The sequence below is a fragment of the Tiliqua scincoides genome, chromosome 1, assembly GCF_035046505.1.
Source record: "Tiliqua scincoides isolate rTilSci1 chromosome 1, rTilSci1.hap2, whole genome shotgun sequence".
Taxonomy (NCBI): domain Eukaryota; kingdom Metazoa; phylum Chordata; class Lepidosauria; order Squamata; family Scincidae; genus Tiliqua; species Tiliqua scincoides.
The window spans coordinates 171413415-171437227 of NC_089821.1; the positions used below are offsets into that span (position 1 = coordinate 171413415).

At 40.5% G+C, this 23813-nt stretch overlaps 1 protein-coding gene across 1 annotated transcript in view; it reads right to left on the reverse strand.

The window, feature by feature from the left end:
• The window catches only part of DST (dystonin), a 312958-nt gene that overhangs the window by 18850 nt on the left and 270295 nt on the right, over positions 1-23813 (reverse strand). The window contains exons 81-95 of the mRNA XM_066612418.1: positions 22561-22716; positions 22109-22315; positions 20561-20680; positions 15916-16085; positions 15503-15662; positions 13330-13524; positions 11682-11810; positions 6780-6923; positions 5270-5458; positions 4221-4350; positions 3694-3857; positions 2245-2407; positions 1719-1873; positions 1493-1567; positions 684-701 (exon numbers count right to left, since the gene is read on the reverse strand). Of these exons, the coding sequence (XP_066468515.1) occupies positions 684-701; positions 1493-1567; positions 1719-1873; positions 2245-2407; positions 3694-3857; positions 4221-4350; positions 5270-5458; positions 6780-6923; positions 11682-11810; positions 13330-13524; positions 15503-15662; positions 15916-16085; positions 20561-20680; positions 22109-22315; positions 22561-22716 (2175 nt within the window). The remainder of the gene's footprint in view (positions 1-683; positions 702-1492; positions 1568-1718; positions 1874-2244; positions 2408-3693; positions 3858-4220; positions 4351-5269; positions 5459-6779; positions 6924-11681; positions 11811-13329; positions 13525-15502; positions 15663-15915; positions 16086-20560; positions 20681-22108; positions 22316-22560; positions 22717-23813) is intronic.

A 23813-nucleotide genomic window follows, 5' to 3' on the forward strand; every position in this document is an offset into this window, starting at 1 on the left:
ATCAGTACATCATTTCCTTGAACGTCTTTACGTATCTACACATAACGTCTGACTTTGCTAAGATCACTTTACTCAACAGGATATCAGTTCCTCTAATTTTAACGCCCTTTGGATGATATGTTACTAAGCTAAGTTACTTAGCTTCTAAACTTCAAACAAATGGATGTCTGTACACAGAGCAAAAGAAGGGTAGGCAACACACATCTGAAATGCAGTCCATAGGGTGCCGAATTGTGTCGTGATGACTTTTTCCAGAAATACACTTTGTTTGCTCAGTTTCTAATGAAATATTCTGGACTAAACTAAGGTTTAAAAGGAGCATGGGGCTAGATGGAAAGCTATATTTATAGTTTCCATCTATATTTCCTGGATGCACCCCATTTACAGGTGATAGCGAATCAAAATCTTAACAGCAGATTTGGGGTGCAAACCATAGGAAGCCATTTGTACTACCAGTTCGTACAGTCTATTATCTGGTTCCCTTAAAAGCAATCTCATTAAAAAGCCAGCGACAGGCAAAAAGGTAACTGCCAAAACAAGGAAACCTATGAAGCATTTCCAGAGAGGCATCACAGCTGACCAACGATGAATTAGCTCAGGGTAAAAGGAGAGGAAAGGCAAGCTGAAATGATGATATATTAAAAGCATATTAGGAACTCTAGAGCACATTACACTGTTTATACCTGATTTCCCAGGAAGAACTGATAAGAGATGAAAAATGGGAAAAAGACATAATTAGTGTAACAAGAAATCCTCTGCATGGCTCTAGAACACACTCTAATAGCACACACACATATTCAGGATTTCTAAATACGGTATGTAGTTTAGAGGCGTGCAGATAACATCAGGGGTTGTGAATGCTAAAAGAGACCTGAAACCTCTGTTACCTATCCATTCAAGCTTTGGCTAAATCATCTCCTTCTGCCAAATTCTTATCAGACAATTTTATTGCTAAACCAACAGAAAACCGAGTTGTTTCCTCGGAAAAGTGGCACGTTTCTTATCTAGATGAAGGGAAAGGATGTTCTAATGAAAAGAAAAAAGACAAGGTGATGATGGCAGGGTATATCTTTTCAAATATTTTGGAAGCCTACTCCCATCTGTGGGGAAAAAAACAACATGTTTATTCAAATCTCAGCACAAAATCCCACAAGGTGTTGGTGTATCCCAGTTAACACATGGGCCTACAAAATTATTCTCTATCACTAGTTTCTTTGATGGTTTCCCAAAGGCAAGGTTCTTTTGGAAAGTTCCTTTCAACTACACTGAGAGAAAAGATTTCTCGTGACTTCAAGGGAGTAGTTTTTTACTACCATAAGTTTCACTAATTTGAAAATGCAAGAGGGCACCAAATCATTCTATGTTCAGATTTTGACAAAACACATTAGATTTACGCTATTTAGCTTCAGATCAAATGCTCAGGGATTCTTGTTCCTTTCAGAATACCTGAGTTTAAATCAACAGACAACATAGATGAATTTTCTAGACTTACTCTGTACTTGTTATCACCAATTTGCTCCACCTGGAATCGCTTTGCACATTTACACTTTGCTACCTGCCTTGTCACCTGTCAAAAAAAAAAAATGAAAAAAGAACTGACCACCACCATTTAAGTAATTGATAAATTGTGGAAACAAAACAAGAGAATATAGGGACTATAAGATCAGCACACAATTCCAGTGGAATATATTTGCATGGGTGGGGGGGGGGGCAAGCACCTCATCTTCAATTTTGTCTGCATCCGTCAGAGGCTTGTATGCGTCCTTGTTTGGATGAAGCGCTGCTACAAATTCATAATAGTCAATATATCCATCGCCATCTCTGTCAAAGATATCAGCCACTGCACTCATTTCCAATCGACTGGTAGGAAACTCTGTAGACCCAAAAACAGCTTGCATTAGAATGACTGCTTTCAGGGGGAACTGATGACCATACCAAGTTGCCTTATACTGAGTCGGACTCTGTATGATTGATCAGACACTGACTAGTAGTGGTTCTCCAGGGCTTCAGTCTGGAGTTTTTCCCAGCCCTTTCTGCAGGTACCAGAGACTGGACCTGGATCTGTATGCAAAGCAGGTGCTCTACCACTGAACTATCACTGGTTCTCTCCTTACATGATGACTTTTGCAAGCACAATGACAGTCTGAAAAGAGTGGGACAGTTCCCTAGGACAGTCTCAAAAGACTTCTTGAAGAGAATTAAATAGTGTATAAAATTATTTTAAAACTTTGCCTTAAAACTTACTTGAAGAAAGGATCCCATCAATAAATTCCTGTCTTGTTATCTTCCCATCTTGGTCTTTATCTATCCTTCTAAAGAAGTCCATAACTCGAGATTTCTTATGGTTCATCCACCGCATATACTTTTTCCGCCAAATATCAAAATCAAAGTTTGCAAATTCCTTCAGCTTTTTGGAAAAAGAAATAAAGGAGAAAAAGGTTTAAGAACCAGAATGACCCATAATCCCACATTACCACAGTGCTAAGATTCTGGGCAGATGTCCCTGCTCACTGTGGCTTGCAAATTCGGAGCTAGCACAGGAATGCACTGTCAACCTCCCTGACTTTCTAGCACACTTCCCCCTCTCTTCTCTTGACAGCTTTAACTATGGTTTAATGATACATCTGCACCGACCATAGCTGACACTTACTACAGTTCCCATTTTGACCAGGATCGAAATCGGGGTTTAAAATGGGCTTGCAAATTCTCCTTAACACAGAATCTGGTTAGTATTAAACCAAAGCTACTCTCACTGCACGAAACTTTCATACAAACCAAGATTAACACTGACAAATGAATGGAGTGAGGGGATTTTGTTCAAAAATAGAAAGGAATGGGAGAGAATATATGTTCCAGACTCTGGCTCCCATTTTCCAAACCATGGTATGTAGGAAGCCAGTGTTGTATCCACATCAAACCTTTCACATAATGAATCTAGTTAGGTCTGCATGATGTAACTAGTAACTCACATAGGCAGCTGCTTGAAATACCAATCATGGAGATGGGTTAAACAATTTGTACAAGCCAACATGTAGCTTGGGCGGACTGATAACACATCACCACTGCAGGCACCTCAAGTGTGGAGCTGTATTGCATGACCGGAACTAACTGTGTGGGAACTTGCTCACATGAAAAAGACTTATCAAAAAAAGGGCTGCCAGTTATGAGCAGTTCCACATATCAGTGGCCGAATCTATGAAGCCGGCCTTAGGCTCCTGCAATTCAAATATTTATTAATATGCGATCCTGCAAAATGTTTTAAATTATTTAATATTAGCAAAGAATGCCAATAGGTGCAGTTTTTCATGGAAAAATCAAGATGTTTCACCTTATTTGCATACTGTATATTGCATACGTAAGATGATGGTTATGATCACATTTTCTGTGTATACATTACTGGTGACACTGCTTCTTTTTTTAGGGTTAGAGCTGGACAGCTGTTCCTTTCATCCACTGACATTACCTTATGTAGTTTCTCTCCTTCAGAAAAGTGGGGGGGGGGATTGCATGAGCTGGAGCATTGTGCAATCGAGTGTCACTATGCAGCAACTACACATACATAGATCACCTGCATAGTATATGGGTAGTTTCCAACCATTCCTCCCCCAGGCAAAAGAGAAGCTGCTGATAACACATTAATTAAGGCTTCGTGACAGGAAACCCAGTTATAGTGATATTTGCTTCATTACTGACCTCCTCTAGTCGGTCTAAAGCATCATTCAGTTTCCTTCTCCTTTCCAGGGCTAGAAGCCAGACTTGCTGCCATTTGCTGACTAACAGATTCACCCGTGGATTCTTGGTTTCAATCTGAGCTTGTGCCCCTGAGGGATACATGCTTGGTGTTGGGGAACGCTTTCCTGTTAAAATACAATAAATGTATCATTTTTTTGCTTCCTTTCAGGCTAGTCAAAACAATTTCAAGGATAAAATAAAATATGTGCTTGTATGTTTAAGCAGACAGTTTGGTTCTGCATACTGAAGAAGAGAGGGGCCTCATAGCTATGGGTCCAGGTGGCATCCAACAGGAAGAAATTTGTATCCTTCCAACAAAAGTTGTTGACCCAAGGACATACCATCTACTTCTTAAATCAGAAATATACTGAAGCCAACATCTGACTTAAGGAGAGTGGATTGTACTGTAGCAATTTATAAATTACCAGCTGTAGAATAAAGGCAATGATACAGGTGATGTTTCCCACTCCCATCTACTCTCTACTTACTTCCTCCTCTTCCTTTATCCAGAACAGGAATATGAGACTGGATTGGAGCAGACTCAGCTGTTTTCCTTTTATGCGTCTTTGTAACTTTATCCACATCAGGCTGTTTTCTGGTCATTTCCTCCATGAATATCTGAAATTAATGGTGGTTGTTTTAGCCAGCAACGTACAAGAATAACTTGCAGCATATCTAATTATGGGAAAATAATGGCTCAGGTTCAGACATCTATGGGCTTTCTCATGTGCACAGGGAACACCAGTTTCATTCATGACTTTCTTCTGATATATGAGTACAGGTGCTGGATAAACATGATCTTTTTAACACCTGAAAGGCAATGTGACTATCTTGCCTACTGTGCACATGTGAATCAGAACAATAATACAGACAACTGCTTCCTGATCCGCGTACTTAAATTTTTAAAAAGAACTTGTAATTAACATCCAAGAGATGAACAGTGCTTGTTTTTCTCAATATGGATTTATTTTCATGTCACAAAAACAACAGTGAAGTGCATCCTAATACATTACAGGTTGAGTATCCCTTATCCGAACTGCTTGGGACGGGAAGGAATCTGGATTTTGGAATAACTGCATATATATATGAGAGATGCTTCCTCTTGCTCTTTTCACTGTTACCCATACAGATGTTGGCAGGTCTCTCTGAAAGTTTTCCGCAATGACTGTACAGGTACACACCACAGAACCAGAGAATAGAACTTATAGTTTGTACCTGCAGCGTTCATGGGAATGAGCACATGTCTTGGACAAAAATGACATGATATCAGAATAATCCGATTTTCGAAATACAGGGTAATCTACCTGTATTAGCTTTCCAATGAGGGATAAATTCAGCTTCTCCATTAATTCTCCAAGGAAATACATGCTTCCAGAACCAGTCTAAGACATACCATAGAATATGGTTTAGCAAAACAGACAATGGATTCTATCCTAACATCTCCTTTCTCTGGCATAAGCTTAATTCAGGGGACTTCCAAATTATACATACATTGATGATGGTTAAAAATGCTACGGCCTAGCCATGGTTCACTTACCTGATGCTCAGCTATAAGTAACTTAACATCGTCAATCTCCTGAGGAATGACCTCCTTGTCCTTTTCACTAAGAGTTGTTTCTGCCCACTGTAGCCAGGACAATAAAGCTTCTAGCAGCTCCTGATTAGCAATAAGTGCAGCCAAGGCTCCTGCCAATCTTTGCTGATGTTGCTTTGCCCATGCTAACACCTTGAAAGAAAGAGGAGTCCATGGTAACTTTCACCCTAATTTTCCATTCACAGAGTAAACTCAGAGCCTCTACTCTTTTACTCGTTAAACACAATTTGGCTTCATTATCAGAGGGCTGCTGGGCAAGCATATTTGTAGGTACTGTCTGCACCCCAGAAAGGAAAAGAGCTGATGACCCACAAAATGGTCTCTGCTTTTTAATTGCAAACCATAAGTTCTAAGCAGTAGTACAGAATTATATATCATCACTATGCCATATTTAGTGATGGTATATTAAATATTTATTATTTAAAAGATCTATATCTCGCCTTCCCTATGCCAGAAAAAATGCTCAAGGCGGCTTACAATTCAAGACTAAAAATATACAATATATAGACAATAAATAAAAAATATTGGCAACAACAAATTTGGGGAGAGCAGCAATTTATAACCAAAGCACTGCTATAGAGACACAGGGGACAGACAATAACACATCATCCTAATGCAAGATGGAACCAAAGTGTTTTGAAATAACATATGAGATAACATTTTTAGAATTTCCAGATGCAAGAGAGGGTAGCAGGATACAGGTCTCTTGTCTTGTGTGCTCCCTGAGGCATCTGGTGGGCCACTGTGAGATACAGGAAGTTAACTACTTGCAAAAGGTGATGATGATTGAGGATCACTAATGATGGCACTTAGAAGACAATGTTAAAAACAAAGTCTTTGCAGAGCCTCCAAGAAAGATGTTACACTCTCCAAATTAATTTCTGGAGGCTTTCAAAATGCTCAGCTTCTCAGATATACAGATAGTACATGTTATTTTTCCAATATTAAATCTGGACAAATTTCAGGAGATGGGTATATACACTCACGCCTCTAAATATTAACATCTGGAGCATCCCTGATACTACCAGTTACATGGACCTTTTCTTGTACTTGGCAAAAAGAGTTTACACTAACACATATAGATAAAAAAAAGGAATTTGCTGAATTAGTTAACAGAATCATTACTAAGTATTGGGAACAGATTTTTTGGTCATAAAGTTTCTTCCTTTGAAAGCACAATGTTTTATTCTAATCCATCTTTGGTGGGTTGGACAAGAGATTATCCTTAAAATGTAAACATGCATGGGTACTGTTTTCTTCTTTTTACGTCATTTTCACCACATAGCTATGAAAGAAGAAGCCTATTATACATGACAGCATGGGTATGATAAACATTTTGTTCTCAACAGCTGGGTTGTTTCCTCGCCATGTAACTGCCTTGCTAATTGCCAGCCTTGTTCCAAGCTGTCAAGGACTGATTGTTACCACAAAGAACTGCTCAAGACAGACTGACCTCTTCAAACCTTGCTCTGATGATTGTTATCCAGTGCTTAATAGTAGTGATGGAGTCTGGGTGGCAGATAGCCAGGATGGCCTCTCCCATACCTGTGGCTTTATTTAGTTCAGCCTTTTTTTCTTCCAGTTTCTTCACAAATTCCTAAGGCAGAAACAGTGATTTCAATTAGGTTTTGGCTCTGGTTCAAAGGAAAAATTCAAGTAACTACAGATTTTGCTGGCTAAGTCAAAAAGAACAAATGCCTACAATGAATCATCCAACGCCTGAACTGATTCAATAGCAGGGAGGGAGGGGAGACAAAGTAATTGGCAAGCTCATAAGAAAAATTAAGACTTTTTTTTAAAAATGCAGACTAAGGTCTAACTTGAGACATAAAATGTGTGCTAGAGTCTGCAACTCATTAGTAATGCAAGACAGTACAATGAGCAGCAGCCCAATCCTACCTAAATTCCCGTGCCGAGATGCAGAGACGCCAATGAGGTTTCTCACTGTATCCTGCAGGGGATTTTCAGCTGCTGGAGGTCTTCTTGTCCTACATGACCTCCTTTGTCTCCTTGACTTCCTTGTCCTACTATGGGGCAACTTGAATTTGCACCAACTTAATCGCTGGTGCAAGTCCATGTTGCTCTGTTTCGGGCAGATGAGGCCTGGGAAGGGGCTTGGGATTTGGCACATGCCACCAATCCTACCCCTATCCCAGGGCCTGATCCACCCTCCTTCCTGCCCCATCCTGCCTACCCTTCCCTGTCCCACTCACCAGTACCCTGTTCAACGCTCCTCCCCATCTCTCTCCAACCCCTTGCATGGGCTTACCTGTTCTAGTAGGCTTCTGTCAACCTGCAAGTGTGTGGGAGGCTGCTGTGGCCTCCCCACTGGCAGGCCCAATGTACTTGTTGGCAGATGATGCTTTACGGCAGCCATAAAGCAGCCTCTGCCAGTGCTACACTAGTACTAGCTACACGATGCTGGTGGGGGAGGAGGATAGGATTGAGCTATAATAGAGTTAACCGTATGCAAAAAAAGAGTACAGGACCTTACAAGACATTACCACTGAAACACTTGTAACATCTTCTGAAACACTGGATGTGTTTCAGAAGACTCAATGGACTGATCCAATGAACTCTAATTCAACAACATAACCTATTCAGAGCTACTCAGTGGACATTCAAAAAGAGATCTATGAGGTGATATATTTAACTGGACCGCTATCTATTCATGTACAGAAAACACTTCTAGGACTGTTCATTCAGTACTGGGATCCTGAGATTTTAAACTGCAGAAATTACTGACTGTAAAAAGGAAACCCCCACATTTTTGAATTTGTAGTGGTATAGTTGAAATATGCACTTTATTATTAAAAAAAAGAAAAAAAAGAACTGGCCTAATGGTAAGTTTTTGTAACAGGGCAAATAGCAATGAGGGAGGAAAATTTTCATGGAGAAAACAGTGGGATGGGGGAAGTGTTAAAGCCCCTCCTGCCAATCAGGATCTAACAGATATGCTTCCATGAGGCTCCTATTTGCAAAAATTTAAAGGCAGCTGAGATGCATTTATGCACCTCCATCATCAAACCTAGTTTGGTCCAAAAATTTAACACTAAGTATATTTATTAGGAAGTAGGTAAGTTCAGTGAACATACTGACAACTGGGGTGAAGGAAAGAATATTTTCCACTGCCATGCTCTAAAGCAGGGGTTCCAAAATACTGTAACACCGTGACCCACCTTGTCCTCTGCAGTGGGCTGTGATGTTCCTGGAGGCGCTGGAGGCTTCCTCTAGCCAGGTAACCCACTCTACAGGCCTCTGTGGGCCTCAGAAGTTTCATACGCAAACCGGAAGTGGCTTACTGAGGCTTCTGAGGCTCATTCTGAGGCCCACAGAGGCCTATAAAGTGGGTCACTGGGCCAGGAAAGGCCTATGGAGGGTCCAGTAAGTACTGGGGCTTCTGAAATGGCTCCTATTTGAAGCCAAACCAGCTCAAGGGTAGGCGGGAGGGCGGTTGAGACTCACACTTTGGGAAGCATCAATCTAAAGTACTTGTATGCGATTTCTATGCTGATACCTGTACCCAGAAGCACACTCTGATTGCACATACAGGTGACCCTCATTATCTGCAGGTGTTCCATTCCCCAGAACCCCAGTGGATACCGAAATCCATGGATGTTGAAAAACGCAGATTTGGGCTACATTCTGAGGGCTGGGGAAGTTGCAGCCTCCCAAGCCCTCAATGCCCATTTCAGGCAAAAAGGCATAACTTCCGGTTTCTCAAGGAAACCAGAAGTGACGTTTTTATGCCCTTATAAGGCATTGTGAGGCCTGGGGAAGTCCCATAGGGATGACACCCTCTCTATACAACAGTGTCAACGATACTACAAACATAGTTATGTTTAACACTCCCTAAAAGATGGAAGCCCTAAGTCTCACTAGAATATAAAACTTCATACTGATTTGGAAAATTAGTTAATGAGTTATGATCATGGAAGATTTTTTTTAAAAAAAACAAAAAACAAGAGAGCAGTTTTATGAGACTTTGGAGTGGAGGAAATGAAGCAAAGACAGGAGGGGGAGCATATATGTATTTCCTTATTATCTTCTTCAGTGTGTTAACCCATTTCACCTTTTAACCACTAAGCCATTAGAGGTAAAACCTCAATTATCTAGAATATGTAGCTTCCATTAAATCAAGTACAATTTTCAAAAAAGGATTCTGATGTCAAATCAAATTTTTCAAAAGTAAAATATTTCAGGATGTGACTTGAAAAAAGTATACTTTATACATAAAATTGTAAATGACTGCATAATTAACTGTTCCAAAAGATAACAGGTACGAATGTTTACTTAAATATACAAGACTATAATAAGAGCTTACAATAGTAATAGTGATCATTTTCATTACTAATTAAGCTTAAAGGATTGTTCTCAACTGCAAAGTTTAGAAGCCATATTGTTGACCTCGACTGTATTAAAGACCTTATCTTCCAAAACCTTCCATTTGTTGTACAATAAAGAGTTGCCTTGAGCACTTTCATTGAGAGGGAAAGGGCACAATCCTAACCCCTTATGTCAGTGCTTTCCAGCACTGACTTAAGGGCAATGCAGCTCTGAGGTAAGGGAACAAACATTCCCTTGCTTTGAGGAGGCCTCTGTGAGTGACCCTCAACTGCAGGATGCAGAACATGTCCCATTGGCACCGCTATGCCAGCGCTGGAAAGCACTGACATAAAGGGTTAGGATTGCGCCCAAAATAAACTATTTTTGAAGGCATGTGCAATGTATTTTACCACAGTGGAAGCAAAATAAATTCCATTAAATAATTTTAAAAATTCAGACAGAAGGGCAAGAGCTTCACTGGCTAGTCTCTCCACAATATCACAAGAAAATATAGTATTACTCTGTGATAAATTTAGGATAAGTCAAATGTATCTCTGAAAATTTTCCAAACTCTGGATGGTGTTAGAATGTGTCTTCACCCACAACTCCTATAGTTTATAATTTTTTAAAATACTGTTTACAGATTAGTTATGGTTGTTGGCAGGTTATTTGTGCAAGTGTGTAGGCATTGCTCTTTTTAAGTCTTAGAACTGGTCTTTCTAATGCCTTTTCTTCAGTGAGAAGAAAGCCTAGGACAACCATCTGGAGCCTGTTCAGAGGAAATGACAGTAAGCAAGATATTCTTTTCTTCATTCTCAATACAACTGCGGGCACCTTTCCACAATCTCATTGTATGGAAAGACACACATCCAAGACTAGCCAGAAAAAAGTAAAGCAGGGGGAGTAGCTGTGCCTCCCCCAAAAGTTTGATTGTAACATATACTGCCACACAATTTGGGGATAATCAAATGACCACTTACATTTGCAAAATCCAACTGAAAGCAATACAACTATGGGCTGAGGTACATGTTATATGAAATGCATGACTACTGCCAAAAACAGTAATGGTGCATCTTCCAGAGCTGTTCTTGGCAGCTGCCTGCTGTAGCTGCCATTTTTCTTTTTTACCCAGAATGATTAATGGTGCTACATCATGTGTTGGTCGAGAGATATTCCGGGGAAAAAACTATGGTCATCAGAGGACAGTTGTGGGAAGAGCTTGCTTGCTCTGAAAAAAGTTTCAAAGAAAAAAAATTAAAGAAAACACTGTTGCCTTCACTTAGTAAGCCTCCAACCTCCTTCAAAAAATTCACCCCACTGGAAAACAACTGAATGCTCCCCCACCTCATTCACCACCTGCAAATGAGAACTACTTTCAGGGGGTGGCCTGGTAGGTCATAAGTTATGCAAGCTGTGGTTTAAAAGAGAAGGGCACAGTGGTTTCATTCCAATCACCTGCCTCTACCACTAAATATTAAGTTATTCCATCACTTGTCCTTTTCTCCTGCAGGCTTCTTGCTAGCAGATGTGTTTCTGCAACCAAGTATTTAGGCCACTGGGGACAGCAATTCTCCAAGAGCATAGAGGCTGCTGAGCAGAGCTACTAATGGGATCCTGTTGAATTTTGTTTGTCTGGACAGAGAGGAGGGAGCTACCCAGGGTGTAGTGGTCAATGCAGGTCCCAAGGCATAAAATGGGGTTAACACCATCCAACCATTGCAACTCTATGAATGTGATTAAGATAGTCTGAGGAGCAAGTACTCAAGGATATCTGATGTTTGAAGGGTACATGCTGAAGAAGTGACTATTTTAAGATGTTTCTGTTCAGTTATTTATTTAAAGCTTCATGATTAAATTAGCTGATGACATCAATCTGCATAAAGCCTCTGCTCCATGATCCCTAATTTATAGGAAAGAAAACTAATTTCCATTGCCAGATACAAATAAGTCATAAAATAGCTTTATTTTATTCCTGCTCTTTCATAAATCTAGTCTTGAGCTCAAGCATTGTCTCCATTATTTTGCTCACCCGATGCTGATCTATTAGTGTGCGCAGAGCCTCTTCATCATCTGGGAGGACACCATGGAAACGAAGGGTCTGCTCAGCCTCAGCTAGCCATTCCAAAAGGACATGCACAACAGAGTGGAATTCTTCTGCCTGAAGAAGAATGGAAATATATGTGGGAGGGAGGGAAGTGAACATTGTTAAAGGGATCTGACCAAGTACAACGTTAGATTTCTCCCATGACCAGTGAAACTGTGCCCAGCCTCGCATAGTCGTTTATCATTCAGCAATGAAAGCACATTAGCTTTCCATTAAGGAGTCTGACATACAGCACCTCACTACCATTATGGTAAAAATGTTACATGCTTTAAAAAAAAACTGAATGAAGTTCAAAGGCCTGTTCTGTGTATGCTTTTAAATATATGATTGATAGCACATGTGTCATGCAAATTAAGTTCAACTCGCCTGCACATCAAAACATTACAAAAGAGGTAACTTAACCTATCGGGTGGAGCTATGCTAACAAATGAGGTTTTGTTACTTCACGGGAAGGGGGGGGGAAATGTTAACTAAGGTTATGTATAGACAATAGCTTTTCAGAGAGGGAACAATATGGTTATAGAGCAGTCGTATCCTGTGGTAGCATACACACGCTCATTCTCTTTTTTGGCAACTATTTCTCATCATACAGGTTTTGTGGACTTCAGTAATGCTTCAAGCAATACCTGGAAAATGCTGAACCTAGATCTGAAATATGTGCAGTTGTTTTGGACACCTAGTGGACACATGCATGGTGAGTAACATACTCTCCCCTTCCTCCTTTCAATCTCAACCTATTCCTTAGGGTTTTTGTTTTGTGCCATTAATCAATGCCATTAAACAGGGGGACAAGGGGGCAAATACCCAGACACTACACCTGCAGGGGCGGCAGTGCTGCCCTTGGTCCCCCTAATGGCTTCCCACCCTTACTGGAAGGCCAGGAAGGCCGCACACCCTCCACGGCCCTCCAAAGGCCTTCCGAAGTCTCTGAAGGGCCCTCAACACCCACTTCCTGTTTTCCTCAAAAACAAGAAGTTACATAGAGGGCCAGAGGAGGCCATGCATGGCCTTCTCCGGCCCTCCAAAGCCCCCAGTGGGGAGGCATTCAACTGGGGGGGACATTCTGCGGTCCTGGCCCCAGGGACCAGGATTGTCACTGCCCTTAATGGTAAGTTATTCACATATTGCCCTGTAGAAAGGAAGTGCAAAAGAAAAGTACACACTTACCATTACTCTCAGTGCAAGGCCCTAGTAGACATTCATTAACAATCTCTTCCCTTCTCTCTTTTTGAACTTTCTCTGAGGTATGAACTTGACTAGACCAAAAATTAAATGGAATCCAGTTCAGTCAATTTCTCCATTCCACTGACTTAGCTTGGGCATGGGGAAATGGCTACAATTCAAAATCAGGAATTCTGTTTCCTAATTTAATGTGCTTGTAAGCTGATTGTGCACTTACCTGTCCACTGCACCTTATTTTACACATATGCAAAGCCCTGGACCATATACATTGTATGGAGCAAGCTCTCCCTGTTTCCATGCTCAAATAGAAGTGATACTCTACAAAAAGCACTGCAAATTTCTGCACAGTCTGCATCAACTGAATTCAAAGCAATCAGTTCATTTTTTTCACCTGATGGAGAGCCTGTTCCAGTCGTGTCTGCTTTGAAACAGATAATGCACACACAGTCTCCCATCGAGTGCTGAGTTCCTGCATTTGGACTTTTACCCATGATGAATCATCACGGCTGCCTTCAATCAGCTCTCGGGCAGAACGTTTCAGAGCCTGGACACTGCTTGTCCTCTTTCCCAATTCCTTCTGGAAGACCTGAGTAATGGAAAGAAATTGTACCCTTCTGTTTACCAAGTCATATCTGCCTCATACGTAAAACAACTATTGCAACTATGGAGAAAATTATTTGCTACTTTTCAGAGAAAATATTCTTACTTTGCACATTACAATAAAAGTTGCATTATCCAGCACTAGGTGGCAAACTCAGTTAAGTGGAATCTTTAACTTAGGCAGGCAGAGACGGCAGTTAAAAGAATGTTCTGCTTACTGAAGTATTGGTTAAGTACTTACCTGACAGGGTTCCTTCTGAGATGCTGCTTCCCCCCTTCCATCTTCAGGAGGGTCTTCTAGGAAGAGAGATGTCTTATTCCTTCCTCACAAGGCCTCTCTATTCCTAGAGAGCTCTCATGAAGAAGGGAGGAAGGTGAAGCAGCAGCACAGAGGCCTGTCAGATAAGCAAGGAAGCAGACAGAGGGGGCTTGCAAAAGCTGTTAACCACCATACACAACTTTAACTATATTTTGTTTTGTAATATAATGCACACTAATTTGGTTTCGTTTTATGAGAGCTTGATCATATTGTTGTATTTGCAATCTGCTTGATTTAATCTATAGTTCTACATGAGTTCTGAGAGAAAAGTCTACATGCTAATATATCTCTCTTATGCTAAATGCAATCAGGTGAAAATTGATTTGTGTGTGTTTCGAATTAACTCCCTTAAAAGCTTACTGGCACACTCAAAGTGCCATAAGGATCTCAAAACCAGTATACGTTTTGATAGATAATGTACATCTCTCATGTTCTTTCTCCCTAACTCCTCCTTGTTCTGCCCTTCTATATCACAATGTAGATATAGAGTATCATTCTGCAATAGATGCATGGTAAGCATCCTCATTCACTTCAGCAGATTTGTGAATGCAGAGGAATTTGTGAATCAGTCGTTTGCCTACACTCTAGGACAGGGGTCTTCAAACCCCGGCCCAGGGGCCAGCTGTGGCCTGTGGAAAGCCTCTGTTTGGCCTGCAACAAGCCTCTGATCCCCTGCAAGCCTCTGGCCCACTTGACTGAATGTAACTGGAGGTGTGCTCCAATTGTGTTTAGAGGGTGTTCTGAGGGCTGGAGAGGCCACGTCTCAGCACCCCTTCTAAAGGACTAAAAATATCACTTCCTGGTTTTCCCAAAGAACCGGAAGTGACTTTTTGGGCCCTCTGATGGCCTTAGGCTTTCTGAGCGTCAGGGAAGCCTCCGTGGCCCTCAGAACATGCTCTGGATGCTTCCTGAGATGTATTGGTTCTGAGTTATTTAGTCCTGTACATGTAAGTGAGTTGCTTGTGGGGTGGGGGAAAGGGAGTCCATTTGAGTGTGTGCTTTATTTCTGTGGTATGTGTTGGTGCTTGAGTCCATTATTCATTCATCTAAGTTGTCTCTAATGTATTTATTTAAATATATTTAAAATTTATTTTATTTTTCTGGCACTTGACACCGTGCTAGATGTGGCCCTCTGGCCAAAAGGTTTGGAGACCCCTGCTCTAGGTGGGTAGATCTTGTAGATGGTCAGCATCCATGCGTGCATTTGAGCTTACATATCCATGAGAAACAGATGGAGGGGAGTAAAAAGTTAGGACTTTAGAAAAAGAATGCTTCTAGTATCATCTACAGCATCAGTGGCTGTATTTGAGAATCATTTGAATACATTTTTAAACACTTTCAGGACTGGTTTAGATTGTTTAATCCAAATTAAATCTGAATTAATAATCTGATTTAAAATCTCCACAAAACAGATGATAATAAAGTAGCCTCAGTTCTGCAGGCAAGCAAAATAATTCCCTGGAGTTTGCAAGGATTTTTCCTTTCCAGTCAATTTGTATACCACAGTCTTGTGTTTTTAATCTAACAGACGGGCTCATGAATCTTCTTAAAAGTTACAAATTGACCCAACCAACATTCAATCAAAATGTTTTGAACAGTCTGATTTAAAATAATATGAAAATCACTGTAATTTTGTAGCCATTACTTTGTGATTATCTATTAAGTTCATCACTAAATCAATGTCTCCGTGCACAGGCTGATCTTCGGCCAGCTGCGGTTCCACTTTATACAGCCAATCTATGAGAGCCTGAAGAGCATCAGTAAATTGTCCAGAAAATAGAAGGGCTTCTTCCAGTTTATTTTGTCTGAAGCAGGAAAACAAAAAAGAAACACACAATGGAGAAAAATAATTAAAATATTCTGTAATCTACTAACGTACTAGTGTTCAAAGCATATGGCTATTTCATGAAAAGAAAGAGAATTGCTGTCTCTCCGGGATTATGAGTGGGAGTCTCTCCCAGCCCTGCCTGGAGACGTCAGAGATTGGGACAGACACCTTCTGTACACAAGGCAAGTGCTTTATCATTGAGATATACTCACTCCCCCCCCTTTTTTTACCTTTCAACAGATTTTCCACAGACAGTATCCCACTTGTCTCTGAGTTCACTCAGCATATCATCCAGTTTCAGATTGCCATCAGCAAGAGAAGTTTTTTCTTTTAAGGAACGCCCACTTCTATTGGTAGTGTCATACACAGAATGCTTGGCTCCAAGAGCTTTTTGGAACTCCTGTATCAAGTGAAAAAGGTGCAATATGTAACATGCGCAATCCACAGGACGAAACATATTGCATCCCACCTGCAGCCAAACAAATAGCATTTCACAAGAAAATCTCATGAATGTCACTAGGATATCTGGGTCCCAGAACCTGTCTACACTTATTCCTGAATATATCTAGTATCCCTTAAGTCAACAGATTAACATCCTATTAATTTTAACAGACCAATTAAGGGAGCAATCCTAACTAACTGTAATGCCTTAAAGCATGTTTGCGCCTCCTTGGGAGTTGGCTGGGCCAGTGCAGGGATGCACGCTGGCCCACGGAGGTTGTATCCATCTTCCATGCCATCACCGGGAGGTAAGGTTGTGTCGGCTGAGCTTGGCCAATGCAGGGGTCTGGGGAAGGAGGAGCGGAGGTGGGGAGGAGGCCGGAGAGATGTGTTCTGGAGCAGGGGAAGGGCAGGCAGAAGGTGTTCCAAGGGGCAGGTGGGAGGGGAGTGGAAGGTGGGGCTGGGACCCGACACTTATGCTGGATCCCAACCCCATTCCTCAAGCAGCATGGAGCAGCTCAAAGCTGCTCCATTCTCCTCTGACTTGCGCCACCTCCTGTGGTGGCACAAGTCTGAGGAGACCCATTACGGCTGTGGTGGCTTACCCAGGGTAAGGGGAATCTGGTCCCAATCTTGCGCTGGATACTGCACAGGCCTTCTGGTCTGCCTGTTCCAGTGCAAGATAGGATTGCGCTGCACAGGAGATTATGCAAGAAAAATGACAGAAAGGTTCATGATTTTCAGCATGCTTGCACTAAATAGAGTACCTGCATTCAAACCAATTTAGTTCCTGTTGACTTAAATTAGTTAAAATAAAATTTACGTCAAGTACCCTAATGTTACAGAACATGTGGATCAGACTGTAGAAGCTGCAGTGGAAAATTATTATTCTAGATATTATTCCTTAGTAAAGCTTACAACTTGCTTGTCAATATATTGCTAAATAAAACTAAAAAAAAAACCTAACCAAAATGGAAAGTGATATTAAGATCCTCATGCTAGCTTTCAGAAATAATTAATATTCAAACTCAAGATGAAGGTTTATTTCAGGTCTTTTGCCAAGGTCAGTTTCAGTGGCAAAATGAATAAAGTAACTAAGCTGTATTTGCTTGATCACCCTTGTCACCACCAAAGCCTACTTTTTTCTTGATCATGAGAATCTTCGGCCCCCACTTCCACAAGAGGTCTTTATGCAGAAAATGACAGAAGAATATTTAATTCAGGTCTTTGACAGAAACTGCATTACAGCCTTTGTTGTGCAGTCACTAATAAGCACAAAGTGAATAATGATTTCTCTGGGCAAGCACAGATTAAAGAGACAGCTGTGCAATCATTTCTGTGCTGGTTTTCTCAGTTAAAACCATTCTGTATGTGAATGTCATTCAGAATCCCAAAAGAATCAAAATGTCTCAATCTGAACGACTACATTTCCTACATATTCACAAAATCTCCTGAGGACCAGTGGTAGAGCACTCAGTCCACAAATACGTAAATGAGTAAATCATGACAAAAGTTGGTTCTTTATGTTTCCAGACTAGAACTAAAGATAAGTAATTTCAATCTTTAAGAAAAAAAAATGCTCTCTCTCTCTCCCCCTCTCCTAACACACATGACCACAAAACTCTTTCTCCAACTAAACCATGGGTAACATCCTGCTAAACAGAAGCACTTTAAAATTCCAATGATTGCATAGAGCAAGCACTTGTTTAAATTGCACTTAATTGTTTAATTGAATTTAACAGGAATTGAAAGTGCTTAATTTTCATAGGATCACTACCATGTAAACAATTTTTTAAAGCTTTAAATGCTCAAATATTGCTAGGCTGCTTTCTCCTCTGGAACAGCTGTGCTTTGCTAAGACCTCAAGTTAAACAACTATCATACTTTTCAAGAAGGCATAAAATGAAACATCTGCCACAGAAACTTTGGGCAATAAATATTAGATTCTGAGCCAAAAACAAGAGTTCATTAATTCCTCAAGGGCTAGATCATGTCCAAGTATACTTTAGATTGTAAAGTATAATTTCATTCTAAAGTTAGCACAGGCGAACACACATTTTGCTAAAGTTTAGAATGAAATTACAGCCGGTTGGTTAAATACAACCAACATATCTGTGGTACATCTGTGAAAGAAGCTGAGGCAGGCAAGGCCCATACGTAGAATTATGCCTAAAATACATGAATATTCCTAACAAACAAAAAACAGAACTGCATGACCCAATCATTCTTTCCATTACCCAGACTTTTAAAGTCTGAATAATGGAAAGGCAACTGATGGAGAAACTGATAAAAAGCAATCAACATTCCCCAAATCTTTGGTAAATTATAACAAATGAGATAGAAATAAAATCATATCCTAAGCCATCCTGGAGGAATGCAAGGACATAAGAACGAGATGTTGAAGAAGACACAAGGTGTTTACATCTGCCGTAGCGCAAGAAAACTTTTGTATATACAAAACTCAGGTGGTTTTGTATATACAGATACTGGATGGTTTTCTGGAAGCTATAATGGTATTTAGAGTATCTAGAGCAGTGTTTCTCAAACTGTGGGTTGGGACCCATAGGTGGGTTGCGAGTTGATTTCAGGTGGGTCCCCATTTCAATATTTTCAATATTCAATATTTTATTTTTAATATATTAGACTTTATGTTACCATGGCATGTGACTGCATTGGAGAAATGTTACAGTTCTGTACTTTTAACAGGCTACTCTGTATATACTTTTAACAACGATAGCACAGGCCAACACACATTTTGCTTCCTTAAGCGTTACACCAATTCCTGGGTATATTTTGGGTGCTGATTCCAAAAATTATAGGAATTTCCTCATGAGGAAGCTGCTTGAACCATTCACTAATGAGGCTATACTATATCTCCAAACTAGACGTGATAGGGCAAAACGGATGCCATTTTTGGAATCGGCACCCCAAATTCATATCAAACCACCATAAAGTTTGGGAAAAACTTTTCTGACCCTCAGTTTTGTAGGCCTGTGTAGTCAATGGGACTTACTCCTGGGAAAGTGTGGATAGCATTGCAGCCTAGAATTGTTAAAATTTTTCCTGCTTGATGATGTCACTTCTGTTCATAACATCACTTCTGGTGGGTCCTGACAGATTCTCATTCTAAAAAGTGGGTCCCGGTGCTAAAAATGTGAGAACCACTGATCTAGAGCTCTACTATCATAACCATGCAGCTTCAGGAGTACTTGCTCCAAATGCAAAGCCTCCAAATGCAAAGTTGCAATCACCAAATGCAATGGGTAAAAATCCTACTATACCCATGTCAGATGAACTGTTGATGAACCTCCCATGGCTCTTAAGAACTGCTGATTTCCTGTCTATCAGGGCTGTCATAGGTGAAGCAATCTGTTTGAGGTTGCCCTCCTCTATTGTGAGTCATGTACAAAGTCATGTCATAAGTCATATATAAAGAAGTCATAATATGATGTGCTAGAACTGGTTTGACAACCAGGATGCTCAGAGTATCAGGCTGACCAAAGCAAAGCATTACTCAAAGTTCAGCATCTCAGTTGAAATTGCTTTCCATTTTTGTGTAACCTTATTTGCTGCAATAAATTAAATTGGGTTAATCAGTTATCAGCTGGGTCTTTTGGTGTATGAAGTGGGGGGGGGAGTGCACTCATACAGAGTATGGAATACTAATATCTGAATTTAACCTGACATGGTGTAATTAGTTTTGTTGATCAGAACCAGAAAATGAGCTGTATCTGTTTATAGAATGTCATTTTCCCTGGAGTTTATTTATTCTATTTCTATTCAGCCTTTCTCCCCAAAGGGCACTCGAGGTGGCTTGGGTTGAGAAGCCCAGGTTTTAAAAGTGACTTTTCACCTGTATATAATCAGATTTATGAAAAAGAGCTTGACAGCTGCAAACCCTTAACAGAAAAACCTTCTTTGCTCCTAATGCAAGTTTCATTTTTGTAGCTGACAGCTCCATTCATTTCAAAAGGAGAAAAAAAAAATTATTTCACTAAACTGATTAAGGATTTGCCTGTCAAACAGCACATTTCCTTTCAGCAAAACTCATTTCAGGAATCCACAGAATCCCCGAGCAATATCAACCCAATACGAGGTTCAGTTAAATTCCTGTGTATCCTACTGACCAAGATGATCAAAGAATTACTGATAGAAAATTTTTAGTTAGCTTATTTGTATGGTTAATTTTTCTAGCTTCTATTATTCTACCTTTCCTTTCCACATACAGACTCATCCCTTCAGAAGAGCAGGCCCTGGAGTCAAATCTCTTAGCTTCTATTTGTTTTATTAGGTGGAAAACAGAATTTGACGGTAGCAAACAATCCCACCTATGGAAACCAACAAATCTCCACCTGCTAATTATACAGTACTAGTTGGACTGACTCTCTTGCAATCTGATTAGACATCTCAAACATTCCATTCCTGCTGACTCACCTTGTGCTGGACAAGTTGCATCTTAATTTTATCTGGATCATTTGCAATTTCAAGCTCTGCATCCAAAGTCTTTTCTGAATCGTCCAACCATTCCATGAGTTTGTTCCAGGCGTCATGAAACTGTGAAAAAGCAAGATTTTAAGTTGCATAAGTGTACAGGCATAGATTACACATTCAAAATTCAGCTTTGAAAATGTTACAGGCAAAGGATAAAATATTCCAAGTCAGGCAAGGCCGGCACCTCTACGTTCTGAGGAGAGTGAGCTACTTCTCTTTTAGGCTGTCACTTTTACTATGCAAAGCTTTTATAAAATTAATGTTGTTTCACCTCATAAGAATTCTGATAGGCTGATTCATTTGGCCCACTCACTCCTTGGGATGATTCCTACTAGTGATAATGCAGCAGTATAGCACTCTTGCAGGGACACTACTGCCTCCATTTTTACATGGGAAATTATTTGGGTTAAAAAAGCCACCTTATAATTGCACCTCACATGAAAAATGTACACACCACAGATAAAACATAGCTGTCTCTCCAATATAGCAAGTTTCTCCTACAGGTATTGATTTTCATACTATACACATAAAAAAACTGGAATGATATGATCCCTGCATTGGGGTGGGATCAGCACGGTGACCAGATGTCATAACTGCAAAAGAGGACCAGGCACCCCAAAATGTAGGACATGACAAAATAAAAGCTAAAAACACTCATGTATTGATTTAATGTGGTTAATTTAAACAGTATATTCCTTATTCTTAAATTTTAAACTATATTACATGTAATTTATTACATAGAATTTATTGATTACAAGAAGGCTAGGCGCTGCCTGAAGGGGCTCGCTCACAGGGAAAAGGAGGACATGTAAGTTCTTTTCCAGGACACAAAGCTAAAAAAGAGGATATGTCCTGGAAAAAGACGACATTTGGTCACCCTGGGTATCAGGTATCACTTTATTATGACATGTGTGATTTAATTTTCAATATTCCCCTCCTCCAGGTTCCCAATGCGCTTAGGAATATGCATTATACATTCGGCAGAGCTGGGCCCAACCCCCACATTCAGATGACAAGAAAGACTGATCAGGAGAGAAGCATCCATGAAGAGAGGCAGCATATCTGACAGCAGGTGAGGAGGACTACTGAGGCAATGAAGAAAAAAGGGAAATGGCTAGCGAAAACAGAACTCTTTTGTGAAAGGCAGGTTTATCAATGAAAGCTCAAGGAGCGAAGATACACATTTATCAGCCAAAGTGATGCACTGTGTCTGTAAACATTAAAATAAAAAGGGGGTAACCACATACTTCCTTTTACAAAACAGGAAAGTCACTGATAAACACATGGATCCATGCAGCTCTTCCTTGTGTGGTGGAAAGTTTCTGTCTTTCAAATAGAAGTATCTGTGGCTGAACTAAGAAATAGCATTTTTGACTCAAACCAGACAGATCTGTCACACTACAATTTCCTTTAAAACACAATTAACTGCACTATTCATTTAAATGTGCATGTGTGCTTGCTCAAATTATCACCGAACACCTGTCATGTTACCTGCTTGGCACGTTTCCTAGCATCATCCAAAGCTCTTCCTCTTTCCACCAGGCGCTGCACCACTTTTTCCCATCTACTCTGGACACTAATTAGCAGGTTCTTAATGAGGACAACATCCTGTTTCTGGCTGAAGTATTTCAGATGAGTTCCGGTTTTGTCCAGCTCTATAATCTGGTCACGGTGGGCATTCACTTCGGTGGCAAAGACCTTCCAATACAAGAAGACAATATTTGAACAGCTTCTCACCCACATAAAATAATACATACATCAAAGACATAATGTGATTTCCTACTTCAGTGGCCAGAGACTATAAAAGACCATTTTTAAAGCTACAAAAATATCCTTGGATTTAGTGTTGCTGGCTTATTTCAGACATTAATAAGAGTCAGCTTAGTGCCTTCAAGGAGCGGGGAGGAGAATGCTAGATATCTGCTGCTTGTTTCTCTGCGTACCTTGTGTTCATCAATTTGAAACAGGACAGTGTCCAAGATAAGACTTGGCCGAGAAGCTACTGTCAAGGTTTGCTCAGCCTGAGTAAGCCAGTTGATGAAGTCCTGTAGTGAGTTGTGGAACTCCATTGCCAAACTGAGGGCTTCTTCCAGTTTGACCTGTAAGAATATACCATAATTTAGCAGAACTATGTAGTTTATAGGGAAATAAATTGTTTTTACAGTTGAATGTTATTTGCAAGAGCATCACTGTTGTTGGAGGATTCTCCTAATAATTTTCCTCAGGTCAGTGCTGACATGTTCTGGATTCTTCAACAGCATAGAGATAAAAGGCATTTAAAAACACTCCAGTAGAGAACGTACTGGGGCTAAGCAGGCAAAAAGAGCAATCAGTCCCTCTTACAGTTTTCTACAAATGAAAAAATATCTCCTCTCAGTGCTAAATGATGAAGCTTCCTAGCGTCTAGACAAGATTCCAGCAACATATACATGATTTTCAACTTTGGTTCTGCTTGCATGAAACAGTACTGTATGATAGATTGCCACTAAGTGAGTAACAAGAAGAGCCATATGGCCAACCACGCCAAACATTTCTGCCCTGTAATTTGCTGCAAAGAGGCTACATTGTTGCAAAACAAAGACTCTGTTCAGGCATTTATTGGGATAGTCAGAGACTTTGGAAAATGAAAAGTCATGTTCCCTCTCCTTCATTGCTCAGTAAATGTCTCAAGGAAAACAGCACAAATATGCCAACATGGAGTTTTCACATCATAAGTGACACTATATGGTGACAGGGAAGACATACTGCACTATGCAAAACTCTAGTGGATCTAGTAGCCCTGAATCAGGCCTAAGATTTATGAACTGATCCATTAATTTCAGTTTTATGAGGATGAGTGCAAATGCTCCTTATTTCCAAGAAGATCTTCTTTTATTTTTTTGGGCCCCAATCCTGTCCCCCAACTGTTTATGCAATGCAGCAGAGCCAAAAGTGTGTGCTGCATCTGGTGATGGTGGTGGTGGGGTGACCAGATGGCCCAGGAGAGGCAAGTAAAAATATTTTTTACATACCTTCACATAAGCCACCTGGTTGCCAATGGGTCTCCCAGAACTACACCAGCTATTTATCTGGCACAAGTCTGAGGAGACTCAGGCCGAGAAAGCGGGATAGGATCCTGGTGGGCACTGCTGCCACCAAGATCCACCCCTTCTGCTCCAATCCTCCCCCAAACCACCCATTACGAACCCCTGCTGCC